At 34.1% G+C, this 12,838-nt stretch overlaps 1 protein-coding gene across 1 annotated transcript in view; it reads left to right on the top strand.

The window, feature by feature from the left end:
- CARF (calcium responsive transcription factor) overlaps window positions 1-12,838 on the top strand; it is a 79,079-nt gene that overhangs the window by 38,588 nt on the left and 27,653 nt on the right. Inside the window, 6 exon segments of the mRNA XM_047085562.1 lie at window positions 5-238; window positions 2,409-2,571; window positions 3,554-3,617; window positions 8,425-8,555; window positions 8,932-9,304; window positions 12,046-12,141. Coding sequence (XP_046941518.1) covers window positions 5-238; window positions 2,409-2,571; window positions 3,554-3,617; window positions 8,425-8,555; window positions 8,932-9,304; window positions 12,046-12,141 — 1,061 coding nt within the window.

Here is a 12,838-nt window from a genome sequence, read left to right as displayed (position 1 = left end):
TCAGATGGTATGTACAGTTACCTACAAAGCAAGCTCATCAGTATCACGAGTTAGAAACTTCCTGCCTTGCTTTGTCACCTTCCCCTTTTCCTGTGCCTTCTCTTGAAGAAGAGGAAACTGCAATTAGGGATGAAAATTGCGCATTACCCTCACGTCTACATCCTCAAGTAGCACATAAGATTCAAGAATTAGTGTCACAAGGAATAGAACAAGTGTATGCAGTAAGGAAACAGCTAAGGTATGGTAAAAACAAATTGTTCTTTTACATTTTTCATTTTTGTTTGTTGGTTTAAATAATACACTTACCAGGGTGCCTGGGTGGCTCAGTTTGTTAAGTGTCCAACTCTTGATTTCAGCTCAGGTCATGATCTCACAGTCGTGGGAGTGAGCCCTGCATTGGTCTCTGCATTGAGTGTGGAGCCTGCTTAGGATTCTCTCTCCCTCTCTCTCTCTCTGTCCCTCTCCCACATACATGCATGCATGCTTTCGCTCTCTCTCAAAATAAATAAACATTAAAAAAGTAAAAAAATAATAACACTTTTATTATCATAGACATTTTCCAGGATGTATGCTATCAGAGTAGATAAGGATTATAATTTATTAATTTATTAAAATAATCTTATTATGAACTGATCATTTTGTAGCAGATCTTTGGCAAGCCATGAGTAATGATTCAAATTACTCATTTAAAATATTCCATAATCAGATTTAACAAATTGGACTATTTCTGAATGATATATAAATTGAATTATATAATAAATACCTTTAAAAAAAACCTTTGTAGAACCAAAGATTTTAAAACCTAGGCCAAGATACTTATTTAAGCTATTTGAAATGCAATTAAATGTATTACAACAAAAGAACATGGATAGTTCTTTTTTTTTTTTTTACTAGAAAGCATTTTATTAACGGAAGTTATAAAGCAATATTCATTTAAGTACATAGATCTTTGTATCATTAAATTATATGTAGCACTCTGGTCCAATGTCATTGATACTCAAGATACAATAATTATTATGTGGCGCTTACTATGTATGTAACAGATATTGTATGTACTTTATATGCACAATCTCATTTATTCCTGCACCTTTATAAAGTTGATATATTTACCTCCATTCTTCACATGAGAAAATGGACACTATGAGTGGTTAAATAACTGGCTTAAGAGGTAGAGGCAGAACTGAAATCTAGATCTAATTCTATAGCCTGTGCTCTTTACCATGATTTCTGATATTTCTTCCTGGCCTTATTCCTACTAGTTATAGTGTAGTTATAACTAGTTACAGTAGTCTGATCTGAACAACAGAGTGAGTATTTCCTAGGATTATTTCTTAATTAATATATGATTTTTCCTATTTAACAACTTTCTTAGACATTTATATTCATTTTCATTGGGGCATTGTTAGAACAGACCCCAAATTTGGTAAAACCATACATTATTTACTAAACTTGAATCTTAAGAACAGAGGTATAATACAGCTCTGCAGTATGGTCTATAGAATGTAATGCACAAAGCATATAAATACTGCACTTTACCATTTCTTTTTTTTTCCATTTTATTTAATTTATTTTTTTAATTTACATCCAAGTTATTTAGCATATAGTGCAATAATGATTTCAGGAGTAAATTTCTTAATGCCCCTTACCCATTTAGCCCATCCCCCCCCCACAACCTCTCCAGTAACCCTCTGTTTGTTCTCCATATTTAAGAGTCTCTTCCCCCTCTCTGTTTTTATATTATTTTTGCTTCCTTTCCTTTGTGTTCATCTGTTTTGTATCTTAATGGACTTTATCATTTCTTTTATGTATTTGTATACATTTATATGTCAGTGCTGTCTTCTATTTCTATACTCTCTTTTATCTACTTATAAAATTGGAGCAGATCACATTTTATATAGTAAGTGATGCCTTTTGGCAACAGTGTAAGATGATGTAGGCCCAAGCTTTCTTACTTACTGGCTAGATGTATAGCTTTGGCAAATTATTTAATGTCAGCAGCCCTCAATTCCCTCATCTGTAAAGTGAGAATGATAATTGCACTTTCTTCACAGGATTATAGTAAGCATTAATGGAGATCCTTGATGTCAAATGTTTAGTACACTGCTTGACATCATTAACATTCAAAACATATTATGCCTAAACTGAAAATAGTGATTCTTTTAAAAATTCGTAAAAATGTCAAAGCTCACTCTAAGATACATAGGTGTTTAATGAAAATACTACATTTTTTAATCCATATGATTTCTTTGATTTAATGTGTGAAAAAATTTAAACTGGAAAAATATAAATTATAAAGCTATAAACTATGCTTTACAGAAGTTTATGCTAAAAAAGAACCTTTTTCTCATTTTATCTGAAGTATATTGCTAGATTATTTATGTTTTTATTTTGTTTTATGCTCTCCACAGAAAATTTGTGGAAAGAGAACTATTTAAACCTGATGAGGTGCCTGAAAGACATAACTTATCCTTTTTTCCAACTGTAAATGATATTAAAAATCACATCCATGAGGTACAGAAAGCCTTGAGAAATGGAGATAATGTGTATAACTCAGATATTATTCCAGCAACGGTATGATTACAACTGTAATTCTTTGTTTTATTATAGAATCTTTCTCTATTACTTTTGGCCTTATAGTGGTGGTTGTTAATAGGCCATATAAATGATTGTGATGAAAGAAAAAAAAGTCTCTTAAAATGTAAACACTGTGAACCCTCAGATGATGATTTGACTGAAATTTGTATATTACTGTCACAAGAAGAAATATCAGTGAATAGCCATCTCTGACTATAATAACAATAGTAATCTTCATTTAAAAATCAACATTATTTTATCTCTGTATAAAGTGTATCTTATTCATCTAACAGATATTTATTGAGTATATACTGTGTATATCTCCCTCTCTTTTTAAATAGGTTGACAACTTTCAGTACAATAGTTCAGACTTGAATACACAGCATTTTTGTATCTACAAAGGGATGATATTGGTTCTGTATGCCATGTATGGATATCAGTTTTATGTCAACTGTGATGCTTTAATTACTCCTGAATATTGGTCATTTCTATGAAAATTTTGCTTACTCTGAAGGGCATAATATAATTACTCAAAAACTAATTACAGTACAGACAGTAATTATGGCATTAAAATCCTAGTAGCAATACCTTTTGCTCTCCATGTTTTTACTATCCAAATTATGTCTTCTTACCTGAATAGATTCAGATTTTAAGCTAGTCCTACTATTCTTTTCCATCCAAAACTCTCTTGATTATTCACTGTCCAAAGTTCAGGAAGTAAAATGGATTTGTTTAGTGATGATCTTTGCCATCTCTGCTTGCTATCCGAATTTTTGCTATCTGAACTTGGGAAGCTTATGTATTTGGATGGTGAAGTATACTCGTGCTTTAAGAATATAAACAAGTGAAGAGAGTAATCACTGAATAAAACACAATTGTACTGTCATTGAATAAAATATGACAGTTGTATTGATGTTTTAAAATATTTTGCAATATAAATTCTTTATTGTTTTTACTGAAATAAATATTTCCATTTCAGCTTCAGTGGACTACAGATAATGGGCATATTCTCAGAGAGACTGTGACAGTTACATTTGCAGAAGGTATGTTATCCTGAATATCTTTAAAATATAAAATCAGTGTCAAAACTGGAAGATACTTATTTTTTTCAATTTTTAAAAAATGTGTATTTTGAGAGAGAGAGAGAGGGAGGGACAGAGGGAGGGAGCAGGAGAGCAGGAGAGCATGAGAGGGGGAGGGGCAGACAGAAGGAAAGAAAGTATCCGAAGCAGGCTCTGCACTGTCAGCACAGAGCCAGACATGGGGCTTGAACCCACAAACTATGAGATCATGACCTGAGACAAAATCAAGAGTCAGACATTTAACTGACGAAGCCACCCAGGTGCCCCAAAACTGGAAGACATTTAAGGTATTATCTCATCTAATCAAATTTTATGGATGAGGAAACCATGGCCAAAAGAGACAAGAGCAACTATGTTAGGTTTTGTCAAAATAATTCCAGCTGTTTAAACTTCCTCATGGGTATTATTCAGCCATAAAAAAGGATGAGCTGTTGCCTTCTGTGACAACATGGATGGACCTAGAAGGTATTATGCTAAGTAAAATAAATCAGACTGAGAAGGACAAATACCATATGATTTCTCTCATATGTGGGATCTAAAACCAAAACAACTGAATAAACAAAAAGCAGAATCAGACTTCAAATACGGAGAACAAACTGATAGTTGCCAGAGGGGAGGGATGGTAAGGTAATGGGCAAAATGGGTGAGGAGGAGTGGGAGATACAGGCTTCTAGTTATGGAATAAATAAGTCATGGGAATAAAAGGCACAGCATAGGGAATATAGTCAATAATGTTGTAATAGTGTTGTATGTTGACAGATGATAGCTACACTTGTGAGCATAACATAACATATAAAGAAGTTGAATCATGTGTTATACACCTGGAACTAATGTAACATCGTGTGTCAACTATACTAAAACAAATTGAAAATAAAAAATAAGGGATGTCTGGCTGGCTTAGTTGGAAGAGCATGTGACTCTTGATCACGGGGTTGTGAGTTTGAGCCCCACATTGGGTGTAGAGATTAAAAAATATGTATATAAATAAACCTTAAAAAATAAAAAATTTCCTCACATAATCAGCTTTTATTCTTTATGATTAAAATTTTGAGGCTGACTACTAGTACAGTTTACTCTGAAGTTAGGCTAATTCCTGTAGTAATAACCCTAAGGTACCTTGATCAGGAAGCTATTGTCCATTTTGTATGGTTTGTTTTTTCTCATATGTGTACTCTTATACTCTCTTACTGGTCCAGATTTATTTCACCTTTTTTTTCCCCTTTCTTCTGAAAACATGTTTTCTCCACTTTTATATGGCAAACTTCTCTCACCAATGAAATCAATCTCTTTGGCTTTAAGTGTTCTCTTAACTTCACCCCCTGTATAAAGTTAGACATTCACTCTTTGTACTTACCTCGCATTTAACATGGTATCCTTTTGTTTATAGGTCTGTATCTTTCGTTATGATTTGAACTTCTCAGGGGCAAAGATTGTATTTTATTCAAGTTAACATACCTAGTTCCTAGCATAATGCCTGCTACAAAGTTAATATCTAAATAAATGCTTTAGAATAAATTAATGAATAGCTATATACAGTACAATTTTTTCTTTATTCTTTGATTGATTAACCTTTAAGAGAGCCTGTGCATAGAGAATAACGTTCAAATTCCTTAACATTATTCATTTGTTCTGCACATATTTTACTCACTGTGATAAATGTTGGACATAAAAAAGAACAAGTTTCTTGCTCCATTGAATTTCAAGTTTAGCAAGAGAAAAAGACACTATAAACAAATATATTCTAATTACTGTTATAAATAGTGCCATGAGAGAGTTGTGCAAAATTTTGTGGGAATAGTGATAAAGACATAACTTAATCTGGAGAGTAGGGAAGTGACACTTGAGAAAGTGGCTTTTAAACTAAGGACTGAAGAATGGTTAGGAATCTGCCAATCAAAGGAATAGCTTTCAAAACTTAGCAACAGAGAGCTTGGTCATGTTCAAGGAACTTAAAAAGCTGGTATGGTTCTAAGGGTAGAAAATGCTTGGGGATAAAAATGCGTATGCAAAATGGGCTTAGGAGGCCCTTTCAAGCTGTCCAAATGAAAAGTGATAGTGGTTTGGTGTACAGTTGGTGGCATTTATACTATAATTGGACAGATTTTAAGAGTTTTTTAAAAAGTAGAATTCAAAGGTTTGATTGTTGATTGAATAGGTGTGAGAGGTAAAAGAATGGGAATGATCTGGGATGACTCGGGAGTTTCTTCCAAGAGCAACTGACTGATAGTAACATTTACTGAGTTAGGCAACACTGGCATAAGAATAGGATTTGGTGGTGGCAGGGGAAGAGAAAAGAAGCTCATAAGATCAGGTTTGAAAACCTTGGGTATCAGAGCCATTTCAGTGGAATGGATTAGGAAGAAGCCATCTTGGGATGGTTGAAAAGTAAATGGGTGATGAATGAAGAAGTAGAGACAGTGTGCTGTGAAGGGAATATGGAGTTGAGGGAAGGGATTTTCAGATAAGAAATATCTGAAGAGATAGATGAAGATGAAGGTACTTGATAGCTTTGGTGATGGGAAGCTGAGGAAATTTCTGATAGTTTCTTTTCTCTTTAAGTAAAAGTGCTAAGAATGAAAAAGATCTCAGGAAGTGTGGCCAAGATTGGACATTTGAAATCCTTTATAACATAGAGTGAGAAGAACACTGTAAGGTTGTCAGTATAGCTGAAGGTCCTGTTGAAGTTGATGATCATGAATTGGTATTAGTAGTAGTAGCAAGTTTCTTTTTCAGTGGCATTCAACTTCGCACATATAGGCACTGGAAGCCATTTTCATTCAATGTTAGGATTTTATCAGGGGTTATAACAAAGTACAGAGAGGCAAAGGAGTTTAGGATATTTGCAAGGAGTGACTGAAATTATAAACTTAAGACTCTACTAAGCTAAATGGGGAGAGAATTTTATTAAGGAAGAGGTTGATCTGAAGAAAACTGAGAAATCAATGGACTGGAGGGTCACATGAGGTTGAACAACAATTGTAGTGAAGTACTTGAGCAAAATCTTTGGAAAAATAAGAGGCTGTGATCAAAGAATGGGATATTTGAATTAGAGATTTTTAGATTTAGAATAGATGAGGTTGTGACAGTAGTAGTAGCAACAGAGTGAAGTAGAATGACAATTAGAAATGAAGAAGCCAAAAAGTGAAATAAATCAGACAGAGAAAGAAAAATACCATGTGATTTCATTTGTATGTGGAATCTGAAACCAAAACAAATAAGCAAATGAAAAGCAGAAACAGACACATATATACAGAGAACAAACTGATGGTTGCCAGGGGGTCGGGCGGTACAGGGATGGGCATAATGGGTGAAGGGGATACAGGCTTCCAGTTCTGGAATAAACAAGTCATGCGGATAAAATGGAATATAGTCATTGGTACTGTAATGGCATTGTATGGTGCCAGATGGTAGCTACACTTGGGGTGAGCATAGCACAATATATAAACTTATTCAGTCACTATATTTTACACCTGAAACTAATGTAACAATGTGTGTCAACTATACTTCAGTTTAAAAAAGAGGGAATGAAGAAGCCAAGAAATGTGAGTGTTGTTTAATCCTCTTAGCAGTCCTTTGAAGAAGATTTTTATTTTGCAAATGAAGAAACTGAAGTTAGAAACCGAGTTAAGTAGCATGTTGAAAGTTACAGAGAAAAGCTAGTGCTTAAATCCATCCTTGTCTGACATTAGGGCCTTTTTTAAAAATTACTTAGTGTGAAAACAGTAAACAGTTGCCGATAATTGGTTTTTGATTGAGATGAATTTATTTGGGTTAGTACATAAAAATTACATGAGAGGAACTACATTCCCTAAGGACAATTACTTTAGCAATTGAAGTATTAAGAAAACAGAGATTTGTATTCCTCATTTATTCCAAAATGAGTTATTGAAAGAAATTTAGTACTGTTATTATTGAGGACCCACTTTATGTCAGGCATTATCCAGGCACTAGGGCTACCGAAGACGAATTAAGTTTGGTCTTTGTAATTGAGACTCAATAGGTTTCACACATCTAGAGAAGTTTAGGTGTAGTTCAGTATCATAGCACGGAAAATGGGCTAGATTAGAGTTACAGAATCTTTCAAGGAAAGAAAAATACTGTTTCCTATGTTTCTGGAAATAGTGGACAGAATCATTTCTTTTTTTTTTTTTAGTGGAAAAAATAACTCTTTTTAATGTTTATTTATTTTATTATTTTTTTTTATTTTTCAACGTTTATTTATTTTTATTTTTGGGACAGAGAGAGACAGAACATGAACGGGGGAGGGGCAGAGAGAGAGGGAGACACAGAATCGGAAACAGGCTCCAGGCTCTGAGCCATCAGCCCAGAGCCTGACACGGGGCTCGAACTCACGGACCGTGAGATTGTGACCTGGCTGAAGTCAGACGCTTAACCGACTGCACCACCCAGGCGCCCCTATGTTTATTTATTTTTGAGAGAGAGACAGAGCATGAGTGGAGGAGGGGCAGAGAGAGAGGGAGACACAGAATCCAAAGCAGGCTCCAGGCTCTCAGCTGTCAGCACAGAGCCCGATGCGGGGCTGGAACTCACGGACCGTGAGATCATGACCTGAGCCAAAGTCGGATGCCTAACCGACTGAGCCACCCAGGTGCCCCATAGTGGAAAAAATAACTTCATAAAGTCATTTCCAAACCTTTGACTTTATTTCCTATTCCAATTGTGATAGTAAGTGTTGTAATAAAATGTAGCATGCTAGAAGCCATAAATGTTATTTTATTTTGACGGCTTATTTTTTTATATAACTTAGGAAATTCACCAGGAGACTCAATTAGCACCAAAGTGGAAACAAATCAGACAAGGGGTTCTTTGTCTCCAGAGCCAGCCCACTTGCTCTCTTCACTTTCCTCATTTCAGCCAAAAGTATTTACTCAACTGCAGGTAGGTAGCCAGTGAAATAAACAAATTTGAAGCCTTTCCCTTTCTTCCTCAATCTCTCCTCTTCTAGGTATTTTATAGAATTGTTATAGAATCGTAATAATGATCAAAGATGTTTTTATTATTAATTTCCTGACTTTTTTGTATCTTGATATAAGATAATTTAAACAATACATTTTGAAAAAGTTGGAGTTGACCATGCATGCAATAAAATTTAGTTGTACTACTATTCCTTTGATTCTTGTTTCTGTCCTCAATATTTGTTAGTAACTGTACCATTATATTTTATTCTAATTGTGTGTGAAAAGAATAATATATCCTATGAAAAAATTATACTTAGTAAATTTAAACATTGATGTAACTCTTTTCGGTTTAAAAGGGTTTGCAGTTGCAACCAAGATTCACTTCTCCTGATGGATCACCGACTCTGATATCAGTAAATAACCACCCTTCCTCCAGTCCTTCAAGACTTCTGGACTCATTAGAAAGTACTGTAATGAATAATAATTCTCTACTGCTTGGTCAAAGTCATAGCCTTCAAACAGATACATGCCTGACCCCAAACAATAGCATTATTACCTCTACCATGGGTAACCTTCCAGGACCAGATCAAAATCTAGCTGCAATGGACCAGCTGGTGCAAGTTGGAGATGTTGAGGATACAGAGAATATGGAAGGAAGTGTTCATCGGATTCTGTTGGGAAATGTGCAAACCATCCCAATACAAATTATAGATAACCACCCAGCTATTAGTAAGTTAAAAGCAACTTGTGATTTTATTTTTTTTAACCTTCATGGACTATCAGTGCTATTGTTTTTAATTTAAATTTGAGTTAGTTAACAGTGTAGTATTGGTTTCAGAAGTAGAATCCAGTAATTCATCACTTCCATATAACACCCAGTGCTCATCCCAGTAAGTACCCTCCTTAATGCCCATCATGCATTTAGCCTATACCCCCACCTACCTCCCCTCCAGCAACACTCTGTTCTCTGTATTTAAGAGTCTCTTATGGTTTCCCTCCCTCTTTGTTTTTATCTTATTTTTTCTTCCCTTACCCTGTGTTCATATGTTGTTTTTTAAATTCCACAAATGAGTGAAATCATATGATACTTGTCTTTCTCTGACTTATTTCACTTAGCATAATACACTAGAGTTTCATCCACATTGTTGCAAATGGCAAGATTTCATTCTTTATGATTGCCGAGTAATATTCCATTGTATCGTTACTGTTACACTACAGAAAAAAACTGTCATTTCTACTCAGGGGTTTATAATACATAAGTTGATAAAGTAAAACTACCAGAAAAAAGGAAAAATGTCAAGAGCATAATAATTTTTAAACTTTAAAAATTTTTTTGTCTCTAGCAAAGTTATTCATTCTCTGATCACCTCAGTTTACATGGAAAATCTGTGGTGATATGAAATCAGAGGGTCATTTTAGAATGTATGAAAAAAATGAGAAACTTTAAAAGGAAAAGATTTAGTGTAAAGGTTATTATGGAAAATTTGTTAAAAGGAAAAATGGGATGGGGTGGGAAGCTATAAAATTTTTAAAATTTTGAGTTCTAGACTTAAATATAGAGTTCTGTAGAAATTGAAAGGAAACTAGTTAAGTCTTAAGGATTTAACTTAATCCAAGACTTTGTTACATTCACTTTGTAACAAACCCAGTCAACCTAGTAATAAATTCTAACTCCTACTTGACCTGTGTCACTTCCATTCACACAGATTGTTCTGGATTGGGCACTTTTGTGGGAAAAGATTTGCATTTTGCTTTGAAGAACATAAATTTTCATAGAAATTATCCTTAGAACATACAAAGTATTTACTTTCCATTCTTAGTCATCATTATTTTGGGTAAGGAAAAGTATAAAATACTTCCTTCCAGAAAAGAATCATTATATTTTAAATTTATTGGAAACATTACTTTTAAGAAAATTTATCCAGAGGGCTGTGACAATAGATGAGAAGGAAAAGGAATATATGGAGACTAATCCTCACAACCGCATGAAATAGTTGATGATGTCCCCATGCTACAGATAGGGAGACCAAGGCTCAGGAAGGTTAAGTAATTGCCTAAAGTGATAGAGCAGAGATTTAAACCCATATCTATCTGCCTCAAAAGTTTCTCTACATTCTAACATGCTTCCTCCCTCTGTGTTGTACCAAGATATTTCTGAGAGCTCTAATTCAGATTGCTTTAAAGGAGACCCTCTTTGGATCTGAACCTGCATGATTTATCAAGTTAGATCATGATCCGAGGGACTCCCTCACCTGCATATGAATTCTCAGGGTCACTCAAATCCATCTTCTATTGGTTTTCTCTATGGTGTGGGCTAAACTCTCCCAATACACTCACATGTGACAAGTATTAGGTGTGTTCAGCACACTTTCCAGAGCAAATTTTGGTCCCCTTAATCTCAGTTCCCTGTAGCAATGGAAAAACTGATATCCCTGAAAAAGAAAAAGATTTCATCTTAGATATCCCACCTGCCTGTTCAAGATAATAGTGTTTCTGGTATGCTACATTCTGATTAATTTGGTCATAAGTACTTTATTCAAAATCAGAATGGTAAGTGCATTATGCAGTGTTTCAAGTAAGCAAACACATTACTTATGTAAGTAAGTCAGAGCTATCCATTAAGATGTGGCATATTTTTTTCTAACGTACTAATGTAGTGGAGTTTCTTTAAGGAGGGAAAATTTTCCTTGATATATGATCACATATGGAAACCATATAGGGGTAGTAACATATTGGTAAATTTGTGATATATATGCCTGCTCTTTGCAGAACATCATTTTCAAATAATGGGAGGCTTCCTGACTTTTATTTACACATATTTTTATTAAAGGCAATTAAGTTTATTTTTAAAAAAGTATTTAAGTTACTTATTTATTCTGAGAGATAGAGAAAGCATGAATAGGAGGGGGGCAGAGAGAAAGGGAGAGAGAGGATCCCAAGCAGGCTCCACACTGCCAGTGTGGAGCTTGATGTGGGGCTTGAATTCACGAACCGAGAGATTGTGACCTGAGCAAAAGTTCAATGCTCAACTGACTAAGCCACCCAGGCGCCCAGAGGCAATTAAGTTTAAATATGAAATACTCCTCATAATTTTATAAAATTATGGACTGCTTTTTTGTCAAAGTATCTTTAGAAGAAAATAACTATGATTTTCTTAGTCTCTTCTTTTTTTCACTACCAGAAGCATTAAAGAATTTTTTTTTTTTACTTCTCAACATTTAATTTTCTATTCTTTTTCTTTTAGTTTTTTTATTGAAGTTTAGTTGACACACACTGTTACATTAATTTAAGGTGTACATATACTGAAAGAATTATGAATGATTATTAAGATATCAGAAGTACTGAGTTCTCAAATACACTGCTTTTCAGAAAACTACTATTTTTTGCTTTGCCTCTAAATTCATATAAAGATTTCAGTGTTATAAGTTACATTAACCTTTAGGGTTTTTCTTTTATGTTTGGTTTTAAAGTTGGAGAAAATCCAGAAGGTACCGTTTCTGTGAACCAAGTTAAGCAAGAACCCAAAGAACCAGCATTGTCTATGGAAGCAAAAAAAAATTTGGACTGTAAGAAATTATCTACTACATAAATTATTGAAGCTTTTCAGAATTTACAACTTGGGTGACTTATAATGTCATAAAAAAGAAGGTGAATATTATCAAAGCGCAGCATTGTGATAAGTGAACTGAAGACCGGTTCAATGAGCAACTTTGATTTAAAACCGATATGTTTGTTGCCAAGTCCATATTTTTGGAACCTATTTTATTCCTCTTATTTTGTATAATTCTTATGCTTTTTGATTATCTGATAAGGCCAGTATTTCCAAAGATCATCTGAACTTATCCATGACAATATAGTCTGAACACAAATAGTTATCTAACTAATCCCTTGGAAATATCTGATTTGGGTTCTGAAAAGACAAACAAGAACAACAACAAAAATAGTGTGTGAGTTTGTGTGTGTGTGAGTGTGTGTATGTGTGTGGACTTTTTTTAAAGTTATAAAAGAAATTATTTCCTCTTTAAAGTTGTGAAGAAATTCTTTAAATTAGCACAGGGGAGAGAATATTTGTAGTCTGTCTCATTAGGAAAGATAAAACCATAGTAGATTTTACATCATAACATAAAGCTCAGTATTCACATCTGTGGAAACTGTAATTGCATTTTGGCTTCTTCCATTATAATTTTTATACTTATAACTACAAACCAATAGCATACTAACAGTTATCTAGTAGAAATTTAAAATGTCTTGGTAAGTACTTAG

This window comes from Lynx rufus, unplaced genomic scaffold, assembly GCF_022079265.1.
Source record: "Lynx rufus isolate CCGP_SWC_20201006 ecotype Redwood Valley unplaced genomic scaffold, mLynRuf1.p SCAF_2, whole genome shotgun sequence".
Classification (NCBI taxonomy): domain Eukaryota; kingdom Metazoa; phylum Chordata; class Mammalia; order Carnivora; family Felidae; genus Lynx; species Lynx rufus.
Note: the sequence above shows the minus strand (reverse complement) of the source record. Positions and strands in the feature narration are given on the sequence as shown.